This window comes from Psittacula echo, assembly GCF_963264785.1.
Source record: "Psittacula echo genome assembly, chromosome: 5".
NCBI lineage: Eukaryota > Metazoa > Chordata > Aves > Psittaciformes > Psittacidae > Psittacula > Psittacula echo.
This window is the reverse complement of record NC_137739.1, coordinates 51,057,137-51,077,837: the sequence shown is the minus strand read 5'-3', so window position 1 is coordinate 51,077,837 and position 20,701 is coordinate 51,057,137. Positions and strand designations below refer to the sequence as shown.

The 20,701-nt window shown below is 43.3% G+C and overlaps 1 protein-coding gene across 1 annotated transcript; it reads left to right on the top strand.

The window, feature by feature from the left end:
• Nucleotides 1–244: 244 nt before the first annotated feature.
• Nucleotides 245–2,112, top strand: NKX2-8 (NK2 homeobox 8; the record flags this gene model as incomplete). Its single annotated transcript, XM_080618774.1, has 2 exons — nt 245–454; nt 1,568–2,112. Exons 1-2 carry the CDS (start codon nt 274–276, stop codon nt 2,110–2,112), a joined length of 726 nt encoding a protein of 241 aa, XP_080474900.1. The 5' UTR covers nt 245–273.
• Nucleotides 2,113–20,701: the final 18,589 nt, after the last annotated feature.

The following is a 20,701-nucleotide window of genomic DNA, read 5'->3' as shown; positions in this document are numbered from 1 at the left end:
TACACCTACTTCCATTAGGGCTTTAGCACTTGACTAATTCAGGTACTTAGCATCCTATAGACAGGGACGGTTTGAATGCAGGCAGTGTTTTCAGTGGGGAGGACTGTTTATATAAACAGGACACCTCTGTAAACGACACTAATATTTGGGGTTAGGTGGCGATGGAAGGGAAGGTCCTCTTGAACTGGGAGATTCCTCAGTAACTGGGCGCAGTCCTTTTCTCGCAGATTTTAAGGGAGGGAATTCGAGGTTTTGGGACGATATTTTTTGTGTATGTGTACACAACCTACCATGGCCACATCTGGCAGGATCAGTTTTACAGTGAGAAGCATTTTGGATTTACCAGAGCAGGATGCTAATAGCATAAAGCAAGCTTCTGACAATCACCACTCAGCGAACTACACCGGCTCGCCTTACCGAGGGTGGATAGAAGCAGACAGAAATCACTATCCCTGTGAGTATGAAACGGACAGGAATTCGCCATCTCCGCACAGCTCTTTTATTTATTTCCCCTATTCCTTCGGGGAAAATGCGAAGAAGGAAATCGCCAGTGTGTGTAGCCTACAGGATCGGGGGGATGCAGGATGGGAATTTTATAGAATATTACTGAATTGCAACAATGAAACAGCAGGAATATCCCGGCCATGAGCTTAAGGGAGAAGAAATTAATTTTCACACACACGCGTACGTCTGTCATGTTCCCAGCTACTACAGAAAGCAAAACTTGTGTCCCCCCGTCTCTCTATGCTTGTCGTTTAAGCTCGCTTCCCGGATTTGTGTTTTTGTTTGTTTGGTTTTTTGTTGTTGGTTTTTTTGGTTGGTTGGTTTGTTTTTTTTGTTTTTTTTTTTTTGTTTTTTTTTTTTTTTTTTGTTTTGTTTTTTTGATTATTCTTAGTTTTTTTTCCCCTTTTCACTATTGCAAGAAATCCTGCCTGTGTGTGCCGGCTGGGTTCGGTCGCTCCACGCACCACCAAGGGAAGCATAGCACATCCCTGAGCCTCGCCTCACTGTGCCTAGATCTACGCATCTGCCATGGTGGAGGACAGGCTCCGGCCCACAGCCCCGGCTCCGTAGCGCATTGGTCTTGTCTTACACACGTAAATAGTACCGCAGATATAGGGCATTTAATGTGTGTGCATGGGGGGAGAGAGTCCTCTGGATGGATGCGGGAACCCTGCTAGGATAATTGAATATTAAGGTAATTTAGCGGCTGAAGAAAAGCGGTAGTGAAAGGAAGAGGCAGCCCAGTATTACGCTTTAGCACCGAGCGAGAACAGGCACTACCGGCCTGCAAGCCCCTGGCGTCCGTGCCCGTGAGGGCATCTGCGGGGGGCAAAGCCTCTCGGCAGGGGGTGAAAACCGCGCTCCGTCCTGTGGGCCAAGTTGAATGTATTCGGGAGGTTAGCTCACATCTCTTGTTGACTGTCGGGATTAATCCAGCCCGGTAAATAGCCAGGGCTCTCCCTGCAGGAGGTGCTTCGGCTCTCGACGGCCACCGCCTCCCGGGTGGCTGCCTCAAGGCCCGGCCCCGGCCACCCCCTCTCTCTAACCCCCTCGCTGTCCTCAGCTTCCGACGAGAGCGGCCCGGAGCTGAGCTCGCCCGACTCCACACAAAGGTCGCTCCCTGCCCGAGGCTCGGAGGCCGAAGAGAAAAAAAAGCAGCGGCGGGTGCTCTTCTCCAAGGCGCAGACCCTAGAGCTGGAGCGGCGGTTTCGACAGCAGCGGTACCTCTCGGCGCCGGAGCGGGAGCAGCTGGCTCGGCTGCTCAGCCTCACCCCCACCCAGGTGAAGATCTGGTTCCAAAACCACCGCTACAAGATGAAGAGGGCGCGGAGCGAGGGCCCCGGAAGCCCCCCGCCGCGCCCGCCCACCCTGCTGCGCCGGGTGGTGGTGCCGGTGCTGGTGCGGGACGGAGAGCCCTGCCGCGGCTGCCCAGCCAGCCCCCCGCCGCCCGCAGCCCGCCCCAAGCCGGGCTGCGCCCTGCCGGGCTGCAGCGCCCAGGCCGCCCTCGCCCTGCCGGGTTACCGAGCCTGCCCGCCCGCCGCCGCCCTCGGCGTCTTCCCCACTTACCAGCACTTAGCGCACCCCGCCGTCGTCTCCTGGGGATGGTGACAGCGGCGCCTAGCCCTCCGGGGCCGGACTTATCCCACGGGCGCGGGGAGGCCCGCCCCAGCCCCGGGCTCCTAGCGCGAGGAAGCCACCGGGGCACCGCGGCTGCCGGGCTCGGGCGGGCCGGGCGGCAGAGTGTGGCTCCGGGGCGGCGGCGCCGCCGGCCGGGACGAGGCTCGCCTGGGCAGCTTCCCTCAGCGTCGGTCCCACTGAAGGCGCGGACGCCGGGTGCAGCTCTGATTTTGTAAAACCTCTGCTCTTCCTGCTTCTTTACCTGAGATTCTTTGTTAAAGACATAACAGTAACAATTCCAGCGACGTAGTTTATTTTGAAATAGCTGCTTCTTCCAGTGACTAATAAAATGATTTTCTGGAAAATAATATTATTTTTATTTCCCCGACGGAGAAGTGTAGTTTTAACGGTTGGGATCTCTCGTAGGATAACCTCCCGTGCCATGAAGGCTGAGATACTTGTCTCGATAGCGCCGGCGGATTTTTAATTTCGTTTATTTTACTCACGTGCGCCGGTAAACCGCGAATAAAGTTTGCTGCAAGCATCTCATTGTAAGCCGGGTAATATTTCCTACAGAGAGAGTTAAGCGCAGCCCCCCTTCGCTGGAGGCGCCAGGACTTCTCGGTTGGGGCGGCGGTGCCCGTGTGCCCGCAGGGCCGCAGTTCGCTGCCATCTTTTTTAGAGCCGGTAAAACAGGATCCACAATTAAGCCAATTTTCCCGTTAGTCTGGACCTATTCCAAAGATCTGCCGAGGAAAGAATAGTAGCCAAGAGAAAATAGTAACGCCTTTTAATAACCAGAGAAGAACGTTTTGAAACACTTTGATGAATAATTGATTTTTTTTTGCGGGGAAAAAATTAATATAATTGTCCTGGCAGCGGCCAATGGGGAGAACCGCCAAAACCCCAATCAAAATAGGTGTCTAAAATACAGACCAGACCTTTTGCCTCCATCCCGCAGATGGAAGCGCGGATCAGGAGCGGGGAGGGAATATCTGGGACAGAAGACCCCACGGGGACTGATGCAGACAACCTCCTGCAGAGGAAAGGCTGTCGAGGGAAAGGGACCCGGAAAAGCGGTTTAGTTTGGTTGTCCTTTCTTTATTCCCTGGAAGGGGATAACTTCAGACCAGATATGCCTTTGAGATATGTCCTGCTGCCTACACTTCCCGGGGAGCCCTCGGGGAGCAGAGAGGCGGGGTGGCAGCATAGACCCTCTCCTCTGCCCGCGCTGCCTTCCCCAGGGCTGCATACCCTCCCGAGAGGCGGCTCGGTGTCGCCTCTGACTCCCTGCGGGAGGATGAGACCCAGCTGCCAGGCAGAGCAGGCTGGGGAGGATGAAGAAATGCCGGTCCTCCCTCCCACCTGCATCCCTTTCCCTGCTTGGGCAGCGGCATGCGCCAAGGAGGAGATGCAGAGCGGACCAGGCTTCTGGGATGGGCAGGAAGGGCCCGGGGAAATCTGTCACCTGTTTTTGTTTGGGTTTTTGTTTTGTTTTGTTGTTGTAGCTGACTTTCTCCCCCTTCCCTTTATTTTTCCTGCTACCATCCGAAACATCTTTTTTTTTTTTTTTTTTTTTGGTCTCAGCTGCTGGCCACCTTGTCTCCCATATGTATGGGGTTATCTTAGAAGAATCTCCCGGAGAATCGGTCCTTAAACCTCCTTTTGTCTTGGGGGTTGAAAAGAGCATTGTTCTGCATGAAAAGGACCTAGACAAAATCCGCACTGTTTCAATTCAGGACTGTTTAATCAGTCCCTAGTGACAATTTTATGGGCTTTAGGCGGTACAATAGTATCTTTTAAAACCTTGTGGCCTTCATGAAAACAAAGGGCTTGAATTTTATGGGCTTACAACTCCAGTTAGAACAGTGCCAATGTGTATGGGAGATTATCAAATTTGTATCATAAAACCCCTTTATAATAAATGATTGCTGGAAGCTGGGGAGGGGGAAGACGGGACCCGGATCGCGAGCAGTGGACTTCGTTGCACGTAGTTTTAAAAGTGCACATGCTGCTTTCTATCTTAACCCTTTGCGACCCAGCTGTGCAGCAGGACCAGCCGTGGAAATAGTGTGACATCGTCATTAGAAACGGAAACAAAGACAACAGGAGAAAAGCCCTCCTCTTCCTCACCCCAAATCTACCCTCCTTCAAGTTGTTGAGGGTCTGGCAGCACCTCCCGGAAGGCTTGCTCCCTGGCTCCTTGGTTATCTGGGCTGCTTTCCTGTCCTGGAGCCCACACATGGACATAGGAAAGATCTGTAAAATAAGAGGTCTTTGTTACGTTACTGCTGTTGTCAGTTATCAGGCAATGGCAGAGGGTACTAGGGTGTCTCTTCTCTTCCCAGCCCCAGGCTGCAGTGAATTCCTCTCATCACCCACTGCAATGTCCACTCATATGGGTTTCCTTAGGCAACATCTGCCGTTTCTTAGCGTTGCCTTCTACCAAGCCCAGGGAATGAGAAACGTGTAATTCTGAGTGCAAGCAAAAGCTGAGGTAGTGCCCTTGCAGGCTGAGAAGAAATCACTGTAAAGGGGCACAGGGAGGGTGACAGAGTCAGGGTCAAATACTGGGCAAAGCAACCCCCTCAGTTTGATACATACAAGTAGAAAGAAGAATATATTAAGTAATAGGTCAATTCAATAGACTATGAAGATTTACAGTAACAAGCAAAAGTCTTGTGAGGAAGATCAGGTGGAGTGAAAATACTATTTTTCCAAAGTCCTGTCTAAATTTTAAGTGTATTTAGCAAGGAAAAGTAATATGTTAACCTTACCGGTCATTAAGTCATATCAAGGAGACATATCTTAACAAATGTCAGTAACAGCAAAAGAAATTTACAGCCTTTCTGTTATGTTGGCTTGGTTTTTCATAAGGCATGAAACAGTGTCAGTTGTTGATTTGGTTTTTGGTTTTTTTTTATTCCACCTCAAAGGATGAAAGCCCACACAACCTCTGCCTTTTCTTCCTTTCTTTGGCCTGACCAGGTCTCACTTACTTTCACCCTCCGATTGCACTGAAACTAATGACTAAACATGCCATGATCAAGTTTGAAACACCACATTCAGCTAATGAAAAACATTGCTATCATCTTAAAACATTTTCCCAGGTGCCTTATTCTTAGTCAGTAAATAAACTATTGACTTTGCAAAGGTCCAGCCCTATTTCAGAGGGAGCCCCTGACCACGTGTTTTTTAACTCAGAACTCAGGCATTAAAACAAAATGGACAATAGTTCTGAAAAAGCATATAATTGAGCTTCTTTGCAATAATTTATGAAACTGGAGTGTGCACTGGCCAGTGCATATCCATCATTAGTCTTTAGATGTAAGCACTATACATGCTAAAAATTGCAACAGATGATAAACATCAGCTCCCAAGCAGAACTCTGTTGTGCAGATTTAGGGAAGGCTCCTGGCAGCCTTGCAGTACGTATGTCTGTGTTAATAACCCGTCTGGACTGTGCTGTTGACTAAGTGTATGTGAGGTCTCTGGAGACTCTTTGGACTTTTCAGCCTTTCCTGCCCCGTAGCATTTGACAGGAGTAAGCTTTCCACCCCTGGTTAGAGTTCAGCTGATACTAGAGGGGGACAGCAGGCTCACTTTGTTTTCAGAAACCAGTGCTGACCAGCACTATCTGTGGAGGAGCACAGGCTTCAGTGCCCTTGTACTCAGTGCCCTTCACAAACAACAGCTCACTGATTAAGGTAGTGTCTTACCGAACTCAAAGACCTGCTATTTCTTAAGAAGATGGGAACAGCAAGGATACAAGGAATAGCAGTTTCTGAGCCTTACTAATAGCACTCAGCTCTTTCATCAAAAACCTAGATAGAGCATTTTTTTTTTTCTCAGCTGGTGCTTCCAACCCTTGAGCACCAGTCCAGTCCCATACATATTGCCCATCAGGCAATGTACTCCATTCAGAATTCCTGCCATGACCGAACAATTGCAAAGCAAAGACTCCACTACATCTACTTGACATTAAAAAAATCAGACAGAAAGTCAAGTGCAGCAAGGACAGAAGGACCCCAGGCACTTCACGTAACTTCCAGGAGGCTTCTAACTCATGTTAGCTGAACGGGAACTTCCTGTGGGAAAGGAGGCAGTGGATGCAAAAGTTGCCCATGTCAGAGAAGTTGCTTTATACTTCTCAAGCCTAAAGCTCTGCTCAAGTATCACATAGGACTAGAGTAGCTCAGATCAGCAGTAACTAACATCATTAATATGAAAAAAAAACTTACACGTCTGCGAGATTTAACATGGATAAGAGATCTCTGCCTGCCAGTAAGCACTGATTACTGAGCTATGAGATAAGGATTACTTTTTATCATATTCAGGCTTACAAATATATTCTAAACAGTGAAGGCAATCAGCTCTCTGAACTGAGGACGTTGGCAGTTGTGCCAGTTTTCTTCCTGTTTTACCAGTCCTCTTCTATTTAAAAGAGGTGACAAAGTGCGTTGAAAATATACCCTCCAAAGTTAGGTATCCCAAGCAAAAACTGGGGCACCTGTCTTCAGAGCAGAGCTATATCTGTCTTTATATTCAGGACCTATATGGAGAATGAGCCCATTTCAGACATCCACAGGTCTCAGACTGCCTTTCAGAACAAAAAGAGACCAAGTCATTTAGACAGTGCCATGTTAGTTACTTCTTCATAAGACTTTGCTCCATCTAATGCTTAAACTTGAGAATTAGCTACCCTCTTCAGAACCTGATGGAATTTGCCTCTGAATGAGGAATACTTTAAAAGAGAAAAAGAACAGAGAGAAACAGGAAAAAGGTGCAGACAAGTCAGTAGCACACAATTAAAAGAATAAATCTTACCAGTTCTGGAGCACAGAGGGTGCATTCTTATGAGAGTGTCTGTGCTGCTTTTAAAACCAAATTTCTCAGGGGCATCTGCCATGCAGGACAGTCTTCCTTAGTTCATAGTTGTCCCCAAGGACAAAAAAGGATTTCTTGACATTCCCAATAGTCACAGTATTTTGCTTTGCAATATCCATTGGCAGGAAGCTTCAGACTATGTAAACTGGGAATGCAGTTTTCCTCTTACCTCCTTATTTTCCTGTTGTAGGTGGATAGGAGATTTGGTACTAAGTTAATGACTTTGTGATATTCAATACTAATCAAGATTTTACTGTATCTTAAATATAGCCACTTAAAAATACATAGAAAATATTGAGCTGGAAGGAAAAAATAAATCCTTATTTTTATAAAGTAGATTGATTTATGTAAGTACATGTGAATATACAGTCGAATTTCAGTATACTGTTGCTACACTGGGGTGTTTGCATCCCTTACCCCATACTCATTACATGTACTGAAGTTAATCGTATCTTTCTTTAGCTGTGATAAAAGGGCAATTAAGAAGAAAACATAATACTGACACTTTTCCATATCTGAATATTGTGGAAAATGACTGAAGATCACTGCCATCTGTTGTATTTTGGGTGGGACATGTGACTATTTGTGTTAACTGTGGTTTCATAAAACCTGTATTAAGCCGTTTCAGGGTTTTTTCCACCACTACTGTTGTCTTTCTGTAGTCATCCTTCAAGGTTTGTCTCCTGTCTTGGATATCTTTTGCACCTATCCCATATGCTAAGCATTTTCCAAGAAAGTAAACTTCCATGGAAAGGTTACAGCCCAGTATAGAAAGGTGCCCAGTAGCTAGTGCAATGGTTTTCTGGAAGCTGTTGATTTGCATCTTTTTGTTGTTTGTGTGCATTTATTTAGAGCTCCTAATTGGACGCATCTGCTTTGTGCAAAAAACAGTATCATCCATGATGACTGCTTTGCCATCACACTCAGCAAATGCATCAGCTGTTGCTATCTGGGCACAGGCTGGGAGGTCCTTCTGATCTCTTCTGTTTTCCCAGTTGGTTTCAGAGACCTCTGTGTTATCAAAGATCTTTCTGTGCTATTTGCATATACAGCTAAAAGGCAGACATGACTGCTTTTACTCAGCTCTTTGCTTTACTTCCCTTACATTGGCCTCAGGAGGCCACGTCAATGCTATTGTGTCTTCAGTGTTGAAGTTCAGCCTTCAGCATCACAAGTATTATTTCCTCTATCCTGGTTTACCTGCCTTCTACTGAAGGTTGAGATTGTGTTAATATTCTTCCCTTCCTCATCTTGTCTTTCAAACCAGTAATTTAGTACTCAATTTTCTTCAGTCATGGCTAACGTAATAATCTTGAGGAAATAATTTTACCACTGAATAACTTTCAGAAAAAGTTATCCAACCAGTTTTCTCAGTACCAATGTGTATGTCTGTGATTACTTTAACATTCGTCTGTTTAAATTTGGCTAGCAAAACCTAACTTCATGTATGCTTCAAAGTAACCTTTATTATTGTTTTGGCTTTGAGTACTTCAGTTTTAAATGTTTCTTTGGCAACAAAGAGTTGAATTTTGAGCATACTGAAACTTCAAACTGCTACAGGAATAGTGGTGTTTACATTCTAAGAAAGATGTTGATGTATTCAAGAGCCATTGTGCAAGAACCACAGAAAAGATGAAGGCTTGGCAATAATCCTATGGAGTGAAGGTTGGGGTAGTTGTCCTATCTATTCTAGCTTACCAAAGAGACTGAAGCAAGCTAAGTTAAAGCACTCACACAGTAAACATAAACACAGTTGTAAAAGGCTCTTCAGTTTAGTTGGCAAAGTTTAATGATGTCCGATAGATAAAACCTAGTTTGAAATCTGACCTGACTCTTAATCAGAATAATTAGCCATTTTTACCACAACTTAGTGGCAAATATCCTGACTCTGAAAAATTTTAATGAGATATTTGAACAAAAAATATTCTAATTTAATCATATATGTTGATCTTGTATTAAGAATTAATTCCAGGGATTCCCATTGCTCATATATAGATGACCGTGCTTGATCAGCGTAAGCCCTTTTGACCTTAAAATATGGACATCTAAATTTGCTATCCTAGTGGACTTCAGATGCCAGAACAGCCTTTGTCATCAACTCATGAAATTAGCACCACCCTTGGGCTACTTTAATTTCAGCTGATCAAGAAAGAGCCCAATCAGTTAGAATTACAAAAGTGGGTTTGAACTGCTGAAGAGCTCTTCAATGCTACTGTTGCATACGCCAGTTCACAGGTAAATGGCTTGTCTAGAAAAGTTGCTGAATTTGGGGTGGATGCAGCTGCAAGGTGGGGCTGAACAACAGCACAGGCCTTTTGCTGTATGATGTAGCCCGCAGCCCACACTGCTAATGGAAGGTACCGGCTCTCCTGTACCTGTGCTCATCCTCACATGTCACTCCACGTCTCTGTTTCTAGCAGCACCCACCTACAAGTTTGCAGACATCCTAGGGCAGCAATGCCACCAAAAGGCCAGATTTCTACTCCTCTCCCAGTGAATTTAACCCCAGCCAGCAACTAAGCACCAGGCAGCTGCTCGCTCATCCCCCTCCTACTGCAGTGGGATGGGAAGAATTGGGAAAAAAAAAGTAAAACTTGTGGGTTGAGATAAGAACAGTTTAATAATTAAAAAAAAGTAAAATACTACTAGTAATAATGAAAAGGGAGCTAACAAGAAGAGAGGCATAACATTAAAAGGGAAAAAAAACCCAACCAAAAAATAAACACAAGTGATGCACAACACAATTGCTCATCACTCACTGACTGATACCCAGCTCATCCCAGAGCAATGATCGGCCCCTCCTAGCCAACCCCTACCAGTTTATATATTGAACATAATCTTCTGTGATATGGACTAGTCCTTTGGCTAGTTCAGGTCAAGTGTCCTGTTTCTGCTTCCTCCTGGCTTCTTGTGCCCCTCCTCACTGGCAGAGAATGAGACACTGAAAAGTCCTCGATCAGGGTAGGTGCTACTTAGCAACAACTAAAACATTGTTATGTTATTAACATTATTCTCAGACTGAAGCCAAAACACATCACTGCACCAGCTACTAGGAAGAAAATTCACTCTATCCCAGCTGAAACCAGGACACCCCAGCATCTTTTCCCCTCTGCTATGGAAGTATGAAGATCTCACAGGCTGTCTTAGATCCCCTTCTGGTCACTGTCCCTTTTCCCTCTGGCATTGACTCCACAGAAAATGAGGGTTACTAAGGATGTCTTCAAACTAGGTTCCCAAGGGCACCTTGTAACAGCTAGGAAAAAGAGCTGAAAAATCAGGAGACTGAGGAAATATATGTATGACTATTGCTTTTTCTTTCCTCTTCTCTTGCTCTCTCTCTCCACCATCAGGCTAAGCCTACTATAGAATGAGGCCAGTAGCTGCTCCTAACAGCCTCACTTTGCATTTTTGCTATTGTCAATGTACCAGCCAATCATGTAAAAAATTATATATTGACTTGGCAGGTGCTTCTGTTTTGAACATGATTAAATAACTTTTTATTGTCATCTTCAAAGCATTTTTATGGTCATTTACTGAGTGAAAGGGGCTCTGATTTTTTGAGCATCTGCCAGAATATGTTTGATCCTGTCATCATTTCTTCAGAAAATCACGCGCCTGTAGCTAAAGTGCAAGATACGGTAAGTGCATGAATTGTCCATTGCACTCTGCACTTACAACACTGCCTTCATTGTCAATGATAACAACAGCAGGGGAGAGATCTTGGGAGTTAAGCTACCTGCTGTTTTCTCCTTGATATTTGAGCTCTTGGATGCTGTATGAATCTCAGATGCAAAGAGCAGCTTCTTTGTTGATGCTCTATTTTATTGGTTATTTAAACATGATATGTTGTTTGTAATTATTGCTGACTAGAAAGGAGAATCTCCACTTCACAGGAGCTGCTGCGTGTTTTGATGTGTATCAGGATGGCAGTATTACAGCACTGATGAAGACCTGAGCTGTGCTTTGCTGCTGCTCATGGAGCTGGTCTACAGACCACTGGGCATCTAATTTTAAGTTCTCATTGTACTCCCACATATTGTGCAGAATTCATGTGTATCCCTCAGATGTCCCAATTTCACTGAATCAGCACTTTCCTGTGGAAAACCAGTTAGAGCACTCCCTGTCAGCATTATCTATCTATGCAACAGCCTTCATTGACCTTCATTTGGGCTTACAGTCCCTGTGCACATCAAAATAGAAGTACTTCTTCCTAGCTGAGTTAGGCTAGTAATATTGTGTGGATGAAGCAAAGAGAGTTACAAGTAGCACATCTTTGTTTAAATTTAGCAGTAACCAGCTGGCCACATTCTGTAGGAAGCAGGAAGGGAGGATTCACAGGGAGGGAGGGATCTGATGGAAAATCAAGCAGACGCTATAAAAACATTTCTCTAAAATGGTAGCATAATGAAAAAGGGATGCCAAGCAAAGAGCTTACTGATCATCTGTGTATCACTCTTCTAGCGTACTCCAGCTAGCTCATCCCTCATTTCGGGGGGGGGCATGCAGGTGTTGGGAAGGATTGCTTCCCACACATGGTATTTTCTGCAGGATTCTTTCCCACAGACAAAACTTGTTTGTACTTGATTATCACCCTCTGAGACAGGCTGTTGAAGTGCAAGGTGTAAAATGCAAAAAGTTGGAGTATGAGAGCATCAGTATTCCTGAGAACAACCAAAATGAGACTGACAGCAGAGGCTTCAGTCTCAGAGGGAGCCTGTGGACTAACCGGTTGCATTGTTCCCACATTTTCATACCTGTGTGCCTCAGGACTGCTGCTCCTCAACCATTCTTCTGCCATCTGTGTTTCTTTTGATGCTGGCTGTGTCACAACTGCCCTCCTCACCTTTGACAGCCATTACTTTCCCTTTCATAAAATTATCAATAAAGAAATGAAGTTCATATAAAGTCAGTTCTCATGGAATGATTCGAAAGACAAAAGAGGCAGTTAACAGTAATGGCCTTTGATATTGTAACAAAACAGCTCCTCACATCAGAAGGGCAAAAAAGTTTCCTTTCAGGACTTTTTTCTTTTGGCTGGGAATGACAAAAGAAGGAGGCTGCTGGAGATATCAAACACTCCCATGAATATCTCTAACAAAAGAATATTTCTGGCTATATTAATGTGTTTATGCTCATAAGTCTATGCCACATTTTCAAGACCATGCCACAAAAGTATTAAAAATCAGAAAGTTAGGTCTCAAAAATCATGAGGCCAGTGTAAAGAATCATGAGATTTAAAGCGATAACCATTTCCTGGCTCCCAGTTTCTTTTTTGAAGAATTTTTTTGTTACATTTTAAATGGGTTTTGATCTATTTTCTCTTTTCAAAAGAGCTTGTTAAGCTCAATGAGAACTAAAATGACATGTGTTTGTACATGCTGCCACTTCATCATTTGACTGCAGGAACCAGGCCACTGAAACAATTACAATGGCAGTCCTGTGAAAACCATGAGTTGATAAATTCTGTGTTTTCAAAGACAGGCCAGACCCACCGTGCTATAAAAGAATTTGTCCCTTGTGTGATTAGCTGTGGTGGAAAGGTCCCTCCAGTCTTATCCCTACCTTTAGAAACATCATGAGCCATCTCTTCAGGTGCTCTAGGAACATGTCTATGTCTAGCTGAGGGTCTGACCTGATTAATTTAATCACCTGGCATTGATACGTATGTATCATATGTTCTCTCACCTTCACATTTACACAGCTCTAGTCCATAGTCTTTGACTAGTCTACCATTTTTATTTCTCATAACAACCCATTGACAATGTACACATGCCAAATTAGGAACAGAGCTTTTGAAACAGCGACTCCCCATCCACATATTTTCTTCCTAAACCTAATTTAAGGGTACTGATTCTCTGGGTCATTTGGAACAGCCTCCATGAAGTTGCAGACATTCATGCCATTAATGTGGAAAAATCCACAGGACTTCCACTGTGCACCTTTCACTGGCCAAAAGCCACATGGTATTCCTCAGACCCCATAACACCTAGCACCCTAGGACACTTGTACATTATAACAAATGTTAGATTTCTTACATTAACAACTAATACCCTCCTATAAAAGGGAAAGAAATCAAGGGGAGAGAGAAAGCAGATGAGAGGGAGAAAGAAGACGAGAACATGCACATGGAGAGGTACAAAGTGACAGTACATTGTTTGCAGTACTGATGTACAGCACTTGGGAGATATGGAGTTGCAGATGTGACCATGGCAGGGACAGCTGATGTGCAGGTGGGATGGGTGAAGCAGCATAAGAAATGCAGCCCTTCACTGCATGGTTTTGCATGCTCTGTAACTATGAGGCAGTGCCAAGGTACTAGCATCTTTCAAACATGTCCCCTTATCCCATTCCTCTGCTGCACTGCAGAGAAAGGCAGCCTGGACAGCACATCCTCAGCCCACCTATCAGGGCTGATTGGGAAGCCAGTCTTCTCCTCAAGAAAGCTGAAGGTGATGAAGAGACCTACCCTGTCCTCCTGTGCTTGCTAGCTCACAGGACTATCCCAAACAGGTTTCCTTGTACTTTTGTGGTCACCTTTTTGGGTGCCTTTGGCTATTTGATCTGATTTTGTGAAGCCAGAGCAGCATATGTAAGGCAGGTCATGTGGAGAAAGAGTCTGGCTCAGAATATTTGCAGGGACTTATTTCTTAACTGCTAAATACTGCACAGAGTAAAAGCGCTTGGGTTTTTCCACCTTGCTAATCAGGAAAGAGGTAGATCTTAGCAATGAGACAATTATGAAAATCAGGAAGCAATTTAATTGTCTGAAAACAGCTTAATTAGAAAGAATTTAATTTTCTTAAATGATAGTAATCATTTTCCTGGGGATTAAAGAATAGCAGATCTTAACTTCAAGGAAAATATCTAATAGAAACCAAATGATTGGAAGAATAATGGAAAGAAATGAGTCCATCTTGCCCCAGGTTCTCTGAAGTATTGTTCATATAGGAACCTTTTCCTTTTTTAATTTACTATGTAGCTGTACCATCGCAATTTATCTGAAGCACAATAGCATCTAAGCCCCTCAGCAGGAGGAGGGCTCCACACTGCAGTAGAAGCTGTCTAAATATATAGTAATATAATGTCAGAGCCACTCTACCAGGCAAAAAAAGGGGGAAAAATAGTACAGTAAGCAAGGTAAATGCATTGAGCCATCCTTAACTGCTTAAAAATACCTAAACTTATTTGGTTTATTTGAAGAATAAATATTAGTTTTCAGGGACAGAGCAGTGGAAGCGTATAGAAGATACCTGCATAGCTGTGAGCCACCTATTGTAAGTAGATTAGCTGAGGACAAAGTGTTGCTGGACATTTCACACTTTGGAAAACTAGCCCTTGACACCATTAGGGGTACACTTGGAAGCCTAAGTATACAGTCTAAAAACTCCTATATTGACCTATAGTTTTAGAGTGACTGTTGAGGCCTGTCTCATTCAGGGAAATGCTTGAGAACCTGATTAACTTTAATTTAAAGTTCATGATCTGCCTTGTGCTTATCCAGAAGCTGTTTCCTAGGGGACATAAATAATACGTGTTACAAATGCAAATATATTTAAATGCCTTTTTATTTGCAAAGTCAAACTTCAAAAGCCAGGACACTCCAGAAATGAGCTAGCCGCTGGGACTTATTTGCTCTGACATAGCCTTTAATCAACTGATCATACTGAATTTCTCCTATGAGATCTCTGCCTCATTTAGTTCACAGCATGGCTGAAGTTCCTGTAAAAGGCAATTGCTCAATGTTTTGTATTTTTCCTTCTCCTCACATTATTTTTCACAAGCTAAAACGTGCACACATGACAAAAAACTTTACTATGTCTGGTCAATAACATGATGGCAAGATGGCTGAGCTAATCTATCAGCTTGCTCTTTCAGGAAGGGCCATCCTATTCTCTTCTCTCCTCCTCTGCCTGGCACTCCAAGTGTGGGGCAGAAAGTGAGTGGAAAAGGCACCCATAAAAAAAGCAGTCCATGTTCCTTTGAAAAGATGGACCTTTAAAGAATGCATTTAATACTGTCCCCAGAAAGTGATACATCAAGGACTGAAAATTATTGGTCCTACAGAAAGAATAGGGAAAAGATAGCTCTGAAGTCCTGAGTGTGAAAGAGATCTAGTGAGCCAGGAAGCTGCCAGTACAACTCTGGAGTAAAAAAGGCTAGTGTAATCCTTGGATTTCGAAGAATGAGTTGGAAAGCTAGAAAAATAAAGTTATTTATCTCCACCTTTATCTCTGATGAGATCAGTGCTAGGTCACTATGTCTACTGCCTGCATTTTCAAAACACATTGCAGGAAAGCATACAAACAACAACCACAGGCTAATTCAAGAAAGATGAAAATAAAAGGAAAAAAAGACTTTAAAAAATTATTTATATTGGGCTGAGCTGAAATGAGAGTGAAAGATCCTTTCATCACAGTGTAAATACCTCTTTCCAGAGACATGTAGGATTACTATGTAAAGATTTTGAGATTTGAGAATATGAGAATCTACTGCTGAACCCTCTGCAGTAAAAACTGATCCACAGGATCAGCTGTGCTCTAGTGTTCCTAGAGGCAAAAAACTCTTCAATTCAGGGCAGAAAGGCATAACCAAAATGGATGCTGAAAGCCAGACAAATCCAAACTTGGAAAAGGGCACACTACTGGAAATGTGAAGGTAATTAGCCAAGGTGAGGACTGTTTAATGAAGACTAGAGGCTCCTCTACAAGGCATGTTTAAATCACACTCAGATCACTCAAGGCTCAAGACGTGTCTTAGCAGTGACATGAAATGACAGTTGATATGTAGGAGTCTGCACAAGATGATTCATCGAGTTCTGATTTTTTTTCTTATCTGTGTAAATCAGTGCAGAAGTAATGCTAGTGCTGAGTCTCTGGGGCACAGCATGACCCTGAATACTGTTTTGCAGACTGGATCTTTGGGGAAGGCAAACAGGAAGGCTTTAAAGAGAAGTGCAGAAAAGAGGATCTAACCCTGCTTTCCAAGGCAAATTCTAACTTTAAAATTGCATCTTAGAACTTAACCTTCCCACTCAACCATTGTGATTGGAGAAGCTGTTGTTTTGGCTTGAGTTCCTTGTTATAAATCAGATTCTTTTTCAGGCTGAGTAGCACTTTTCACCAGCAGTGCTCAGGCTCAGACTACACATCCTACTTGTAGACTAAGTCACTACTTAATGCAAGAATGAATATGGCAGAATCTGGCTGCAGCACTGCTCTTGTGTTGAGGAGCACTTTAGTCACCATCAGCCCTTGTTTGTTTTCATCAGAGAATCACTTATGGAGTCAAGAAGTTCTTCATGCAGGCATGCAAGATCTAGGAAAATATGTTAGGTAAAATGTGTCTTAAATTACATTGAGAGGAGTCTTTTTAGCCATGCAGGTTCTTAACTGCTTATGTGAATGCTGAAGTTTAGTGTTTATCCTTTGTTCCTTCTTCCTGCCTGGGGGCAGCACACCAAGCACAACAGCACTGAGTATGAAAAGCTCCTCCAACACTCGCTCAGCACTCAGCCTCACTGAATTCTCTTTAAGATCCAATGCAAAAACATTGCTTTGGTTTTTCGAACTGCAGTCGTGGGATTCCTACCTTCTTCTTTTTTTTTTTTTTTTTTTTTTTATTTAGGTTATTTCTAATTAACTCCTTTTCTGAAATACAGCAGGCTTTTTGTTGGTATTTTGGATTTGCTTATGGAATATGGATTCACAAGAGCAACCACTCCTTGCAAAGATGCTGCCTGTGTGGAAACCGAGGGAGAAAGCGTTGTAGGAAGGAACCAATGCATCTGCATTCTTACCTTGCACAGAGGCTGAAAATAAACCATGGTATAAACAGCTCTGCTAGTGGGACCCACAGGGATGAGACAGAATACCTAATTGACAGACAAAACAGACAATCCAAGAGCATCTCTGGGAATGTTAGAATTCCATACGTAACTTCGCAGAAGGAAGCCCTGTCCCTTTACACTCTGCTGGCACTGACACAGGAAAGGATGGAGGGCACAGACAAATTTCTGTGAGAGCACTTGTGCTGTCACCTCCAGATCTGAATGGCACCTCCAGATCCGAATGGCACCAGCCCACACCCTGGGGAAAAGAGCTGACAGCCATTTTTCGCAAGGGTTGAACTGTACAATCAGAGACCATGATTCCTAATGAATCATGGAGTTGGGCAGTCTGTAAGAAGAGCTGCAAGAACCTCAAACTGCTGCTCATCTGCAAAGAGGTGGCCACACATGATTTCCAGACAGTTCACAAGCATGGGATTGTACACTGACATAAGCATGGGCAGTAAAAACAATGTCTACAGCTACAAAGCAATATGAGAAATCTCTTCCTGTGAGCATGAGTAACCTGTGAGAGTACTGCTGTTAGCCTTGGTAGAGGCAGGTTAGCACAGCAAGAGCTATTTTACCGCTGCTGGAACATGCTCCCAGATAAACAGAGCATCTATACAAGCCCAGAACAAACTAGAGCACTGAAGTGAATTTCAGGGTAGTACAGGAGTATTGCTCAAATCACCCATCACAAACATTTCTCCAGTTTGTGACCCTAAGGCAAAGTTCTGTCACATCACCAGGTAGACTAAGCCATCGAGCCACTCCACCAGCTCAGGACAAGTACCATTCAATACTAGTATCAGTGGTTATTAGTATTTTTAAGAGAAGAACCTACCAAGGAGGTGTGAGCTATGGTATAAAGATATCATTACTTACAGAGAATTGAATATGAGGCTACACTCCTGAGAGTTTGTTATGAGGTGATAATCAATGGAAACTCAGAAAAGCTGGTTATTGTGAAGCCACTGAGCATAGCATGACAGAGCTGGGCTGCTAAAAGTGGAAGCAGAAGCTATCAGCATGCCATGGACTATGATACAGGTTGTACAAGCCTGAATAAAGCAAATAATATGATACGGCTGTCCTGAGCAAATGAAAAAATGTTGCAAAGATGAACCCCCACTGCTGTGGCCAGGCAAGGGAGCATATAAGAGACATTTTGCCTAAGAAGGCTCAACAGTTTATCCTTCTGTCATGGTTTAAGTGCAGCAGGTAACTCAGCACCATGCAGTGGTTTGCTAACACCCTTCCTTTTCCGCCCCTCCTCCAGACAGGATGGGGAGGAGAATCAAAAGAATGAAAATCCCATGGGTTGAGATAAGAACAATCTAATAACTAAAGTATGATATAAAACTACTACTAATAATAATACGGAAAATAGAAGGGGGATAAAATATAAAATTAAAAAGGGAAAGGAAAAATAAAAAAAAAATCAATAAACACAATGATGCACAATACAATTGCTCACCACCCACTGACTGATACCCAGCCTGACCTCAGCAGAGATCTCCCCTTTTGGGTAACTCTCCCCAGTTCATATAATGGGCATGACGTGCTGTGGTATGGAATACACCTTTGGCTATTTTGGGTCAGGTGTCCTGTCTCTGCTTCCTCCCAGCTTCCCGTGCCCCTCCTCACTAGCAGAGCACAAGAGACTGAAAAGCCCTTGACCAGAGTAAGCATTACTTAGTAACAACTAAAACATTGGTGTATTATCAGCACTGTTCTCATGCTAAAGCCGAAAAACAGCACTGCATCAGCTACTAGGAAGGAGAAAAATAACTGTTACAGCTGAACCCAGGACAGCTTCTAAGTATAAGAACAAGTTTTATCAATCAGATACAGACTTTGAATGAGGAAATAGAAACTTAGCTGAGTGAAGCTAGAGGATGAGTAGGTGAATATGTCAGGAACCATTAGCATGGAACAACATTAAGTATGCTAAGATTGAAATAAGAAGACTGATCATGTAAAGCCGACAAGTTTAAAATCTCATAAAAGCCCAGTGTGATGATGGGAAGCGATCAGAACAGGCTGATTTGTTTGTAACTACAGGTGGTCACAGCAGATGGCTACTGCACTGCAGGAAGGATATCCAACAAGAAACTGGAGCCATGTTGCACTGTTCAGACTGCTCACTCCACAGCAAAATTAAAATTCATCAGTGCCAAATGAGAACTTCACACAATGTCTGCCTTGAAATACTGGTAAGAAAGATGAGGGTAGCATTGTCCAAGACTCTCACAGTCAAGTGAAAATCTAGAGGAAAGATGCATCCTCAAAGCACCCCAATTAAAAGATATGTGAGCTGCTGGACCAAGACCTCTTTCCAAAAAAAGGGAAATACTGCTACATAACCTTTCTGCTTCAAGAAAAAAAGCCAAGGAGATTTGGGTCCAGATATCAAAGCACAAAATGCAATGGTGACCTGTTGAGGCATTACCAGTTTCGAGCCTTGTTTCTTAATTCAGCCTGGCCAGCCAAGATTATGCCACTGTTTCAGAATTAAAATAGGATGAAGAGCAGTGAGTAGTAGGTTCATCACATCAGTAAGGGACAATGATTTTGACTTTTGGAGATAATTAGGCAGCTAGATGCCTGACCTTTTAGCCTTTTGCAGGCTACTCTCCTTCCTTAGCAAATGTTGACACCTCTGAAAAAACTCACCTGAAGGCAAATCTTAATAATTCTCTTTCTTTTTTTCCAAAGTATCATTTTCCACATTATTTTCCTTATTCTTTTTATATCTCCTCAAAAAGCACTCACAACTGTTGGTATGGTGAGTTTGATGCCGTTTGTTCAATTTTAAACGGGTGAGGTGTTTTTTAAAAGCACTGAACAAGGTATTATGTTTGATGTACAAATATTTATGTTCTCAGCACAGGGTATTTAAATATGTAAGTTTTCTCATAATTCTCATGCGGGGGGGAAAGTTTTCCTGATTTAATGTTATCTACCGGACCCTTTACAACTTTCCTAATGTAAAAAGATTCATATCTGCATGGGAAGTCAGCCCTGCATCCTGAAAGCAGAGACCCAATGCTAATTATGAAAGATACTTCCCAGAAAAATGAATGCAAATTACACTTAAAATGCTAAATTACGAGCTCTATACATGGATTATAATGTTCTACTGCAGTACAAAGGAAAAGATGTCTTTCCCTGCAAATTAAAAATGTTCCCATTATGCAAAAATCCCTCGGTATGTGCCTAATCCCCTAGAGGGCAGTATGACCTAAAAATAAATTGAACTGAGCCAGGCAATTAGGATTTTTTAAAGGCTGGTTATATTAAATAAGATCCCGTTTCTTCTTTTCTCTGACAAATTGGCACAAAGGTGCAAGAAATAGGGAGAAACTTATAGTTTTCAAATTATAGAAGAAAACTACTATAATAAAATGAACATTATCACCCTATATTAATATATTTAGCTCACATAATATATTTATTTGATTTTGCAAACTGTCAAAGCCAAGTACATTGTACTTAAGTATTCTCTCAGGTGTTTTGCTGAGATGATTTTTTATGGCTTCTCTTTTGGATGGCCTCGGCTCCCCGTGATAAGATTTTTTCTGCCTCTACCACTGCACGGTCTTGATCCAAAGGAATTAAACTAAGTTGGTTACCCAAGCACAAGGGAAGTAGGGAGCACTGGCTCAGTAATCAGGCACTTCCATGGCTTGGTGCGCTAAGGTGGCCCAAATGCTCACCAAACTGCTATTATGGCCTGGTCCTCAAGGCACTTTTGGAGTCTGAATGAGAAAGAGATGTGTGTCTCCATCAAAATGAGGAAGCCTCGGACCTGCGTGAATAATCTTGTATTATATATTATATGAGGATCACAAAGCACCTTTA